The 4229-nt window shown below is 36.4% G+C and overlaps 1 protein-coding gene across 1 annotated transcript; it reads right to left on the bottom strand.

The window, feature by feature from the left end:
• Positions 1–2907: 2907 nt before the first annotated feature.
• LOC103520848 lies at positions 2908–4223 on the bottom strand. The gene is made up of 2 exons (XM_008485945.2): positions 3716–4223; positions 2908–3477 (listed from the first exon to the last, which is right to left on the bottom strand). The coding sequence occupies exons 1-2, from the start codon at positions 4217–4219 to the stop codon at positions 2977–2979; spliced, it is 1005 nt and encodes a 334-aa protein (XP_008484167.1). The 5' UTR covers positions 4220–4223; the 3' UTR covers positions 2908–2976.
• Positions 4224–4229: the final 6 nt, after the last annotated feature.

The following is a 4229-nucleotide window of genomic DNA, read 5'->3' as shown; positions in this document are numbered from 1 at the left end:
TGCGCCTTGATCGCCCCTCTGACGCCTTCGAGCGCAAGCGCCCTCGTGGACTTTCAGAGCGCTCGGGTCACATCCTCATCTAATAAGATGACATTGTCCTTCTTTCTACAGATAATTTTTTCATCCCTATGAGCATCTATAAATGACATTGTCCTTCTTTCTACAGATAATTTTCTCATCCCTATCTATAAGAGACATTGTTCCTTCTTTCTACAGATCTAAATTTTCTTCATCTCTCATCATATATGACGATTGTCCTTCTTTCTACAGATTTTCTCATCTCCTCATTATAAGAGGTGATAACGCTCCTACAATATCTTTCATCTACTACTTCCATCACCTATACAGTTGAACTTCTTCTGCAGCGTACGACAGGATTGCCTTCACTTTTGAGCTCTTTCTCTCTTCTCAACTATTTCAGCAACTATTCTTCGAATCGTCCTGCAGTGACATCCGCATAAATTATACTCGTCTAGGAATGACACTTCCTATGTCGTATAATACCATCGTTGGATGACACGTCAATCCTATGTCAGAATGTACACTGGATGAACTCTCATGAAATTTAGAAATTTCAATGGATGTCATAGATGTCAAGATGTCGTCTTTTTTCGTGTTGTTAATTACCGTATTAACTTAACTTTCTCCAAATTTTGAATCTGGAGTTAAACTTTTGAAGGCCATTCCTGACTGTTCTTTCGCGGCTTGGATTAATTTAAGCCTTTTCCGATCCTTTTCTCTCCTTACATCCGCACCGCCCCCGCGTTCATATGAAAATTTCGAAATCCACACAAATCTAAGGTTCAGTTAGTATTTTGAACATGATAGCGTATTATATAACTGCCTGTTAAGTTTCTTCTTTTTCAAAAATGAAACATAGTCTGTCTTCGAATGTGTTTAGTTAAATGGGAAGTATTGGAACAAGCCGTACGGACCGTACGCTAATGAACATTTCCGAATCATTCCGAATTATTTTTAAAAATTCCTAAAGGGTTGGGGGGGGGTGCTCCGTAGAGTTTACAGCTGTTGCTTGGTGCTCCGCGGCCAAAAAAAGTTTGAGAACCACTGCTCTATCATCTTCACTCTGCTTTTAGTCTGAGGTAGAAATTGTCTTCAATAAAGAAACACAATATAACAGGGAGGGAGGGAGGAAGAAGGGGAAACCGGCTTTTGTGAGGGGAAAAAATATAAAAACAAAAGTCAACTAAATTATAATTAAGGCGCGTTTTTTGTGTGTATACTACCTGCCATTTTTTCTTTGTTTATAACACAAAAATGGGAGGGAAATAGGAAGGGGGAGAGAGGGGGAGTAAGAGAGTGAGAGGGAGGGTAAGAAGGAAGACACCCTATTGTGGTATAATTAAGATTTCTCTCTCCTTCTTTTGCTTCTCTTTCTTTCTCTCTCAGAGTCACACTAAAGAACAAATTATTAACAGAGAAGAATAGAGAGAGAGAGAGAGAGAGAGAGAGAGAGAGAGAGAGAGGCAATAGAGAGGATCTAGTTTGTGAGAAAAGAGAGAGAGAGAGAGAGAGAGAGAGAGAGAGAGAGAGAGAGAGGCAATAGAGAGGACGAAAGAAAGAGAAATGGAGAAAAAACGAAAGACAGAGAAAGAAGGAGTCATTTGTTTTAGAAAGCTGTTTTTTTTTTTCGTCTAAACTTACAAAAGTTATTTGGGATATAGAAAAAAAATGGAGATAGGTGATCCCTCCTCCTTCTTCTTCTTCTTCTTCTTCTTCTTCTTCTTCTTCTTCTTCTTCTTCTGCTTCTTCTCCTTCTTCTTCTGCTTCTTCTTCTTCTGCTTCTTCCTCTTCCAGCTTTCCTTCTTCTTGATTTTCCATTCTTTCAAACAGACAGGGATCAAGAGAGGACAGGAGAAATCCGATAAATTCTGAAGAATATGATCAAAGGAGAGAATAAAAAATAATGATAGAAACAAAGAAGAAAAAGGAGGAAGCAAGAACCAGAAGGAGCTACTGTATCTCAAAACAAAGAAGATAATTATAACGAAGAAGATCAGGGATTTCAGTGGAAATAAGGAAAATGGTCAGTATACTATTTAATGAGACATATTGGTGAATACAGTTCTAGTTGAGATTGTGGAGACAATGCAGAACAAAATAACAAAAGTGATAAAACGAGCATTGAAGATGATTTGGATGACCCACATTGAGATGGACTTTTTGAGGTTATTATTAGTAAACTAGGAAATGAAGAATATGTTTTAAAATTCTTGAATCTTTGTTTTTATTAGAATAGGTGTCCAAATACCTACAGAAAAGTCTGTAACGAGCCTTTTAGAGCCATTTTAATTTCAATAGCTATCTTTACACAATTTGACGCAAAAAATGGCCTTATGAACAATTCATTTGCCTAAAAGCAACTACCGTAATGCTTATGGATGTACAAGATTCAATTGGAATGTAAAATGACAAATGAAATTGTCTCCAGAAATGAAATTAGTTTTACAAACTTTGAAGTGAGTTTCAGTTCCTTGTTTAGAGTTTGGGCGGATGGGAAATTAATTGAATTTGTACCAAATTAAACAAAAAGCTTGTAAATTGTAAATCTTGTTTCCGTATTGTACAAGTTTCCGTTTTTCTTGCTTTTGGTACATTAGAAACACCAAACGTCTTTCTTTTGGTCAATAATATCATTTGGTAAACTCTTTGTTAGATTAATCTGAATGTGAAATCATTTTATCTTTGTGGAAAACAATGCCAATGACCCTGTTCTATTTATTTTCATTCAAAATGGAACTAATTTCAAAGTAGAACTCAAATTTTGTAATACCTAGCTACTTTGTTTTGCATGTTTTCACAATACAATACGATCTGCAGATTTTCAAGATTTATGCAATCTTTAGTTGACTTTTTGCAAAGGTACAAAAATTAAAAAGTCAGGTGAAATCGAGTCATTCAATAAATGGTTTGGTTATATTGAACAATCGATTTTTTTCATAATTTTCTGTACAAGTTCTATTTTTCCAGCACAGTGAGCATGCTCACTTCACTCTCAACCATTACAACGGGCACATTTTTATCACCTTCCTGTTTCGGCTTCTTATTTCCTTTGTCGAAATACTCCTTGATCTTCTCTAGAATCGAATATTTGCCCACCAGTTTCTCTTCTGCTGAATAATCGTTACATCTGAATGGATAGGAATGTGCTGTATCCGTCAGGACGTGGTAGTTGAACTTATCATTACCTAACGGACATGGGGTACGCCTCCTATTCTTTGTAGATTGGAATTTCTTCCTCTTGTAGAGAGTTTCTGTTGGTACGTTCGTGTCATAGCCAGCGGGAGAACTCTTTGTCTTTCTATTAGAACAGACTTCAGTATGACTCTTGGAATAGTCATGTTGTTCCACAATACATTCGTTTTGGGGTTCCAGGATGAGAGACCAGTCGGTTTTGTCGTTCTGTTTTTCAGAACAGTCGACGCTGTCAGTCGGTAGATATTTGCTTTGAATGAATTTCTGAAATGGTGAATACAACATAATATAAAATATGCTAATGAATAAACAGTCATAATATAAAATATGCTAATGAATAAATAGACTACTGTATGTATATCTACTAATTTGACCTACTGTGCTTATTATTATGGAGGTCAAATCTGAAATAAATCACGGATTATAATGGAACATGTACGTGCTATTCTGCATGTAGGTATGCTATCTATTCTTATTATAGCTTATCTCCCACATTCCTTACCATTTGCTGTTCAATGTATTTTTCATACTGATCTATTTTCTCATTTATCCGGTTTACTTTATCCTGGATCGTTCTTTTCTCAGTCTCTATGAACGTGCAGCATGTTTCATAATCCTGTTTCAGCTTATCTTCCCTCTTCTCGAACTTTCGTCTTTTACATTCAAACCATTCGTTAATTCGAGTGCTCAGGTTTTTACAATACTCTTCAATGACGGTTCGATAGTTGTTGGTGAATTTGGTGAAGCTGGTAGATCGCTCACAAACTTCTTTCTCCTCGCTTTGGAATCGTTTAAGTACACTTTGTAGTTTATCAGTGACCACGTTCATGACATCATTGTATTCACGTGACAACTCGGATTTATCACCACAAGATGATTCCACTTGCTGAGAGGATTGCTCCTGCCGATATCTTTGCTCTAGCAACATTTTGAATTGTCGCTTATCATTCTCGCAACTCATTTTCAATTCCTCAAACTCTCTCTTGAGCCATTTGTTTTCTTTCATTAAATATTTG

This window comes from Diaphorina citri, unplaced genomic scaffold (assembly GCF_000475195.1).
Source record: "Diaphorina citri unplaced genomic scaffold, Diaci psyllid genome assembly version 1.1 scaffold4172, whole genome shotgun sequence".
Taxonomy (NCBI): Eukaryota; Metazoa; Arthropoda; class Insecta; order Hemiptera; family Psyllidae; genus Diaphorina; species Diaphorina citri.
Note: the sequence above shows the minus strand (reverse complement) of the source record. Positions and strands in the feature narration are given on the sequence as shown.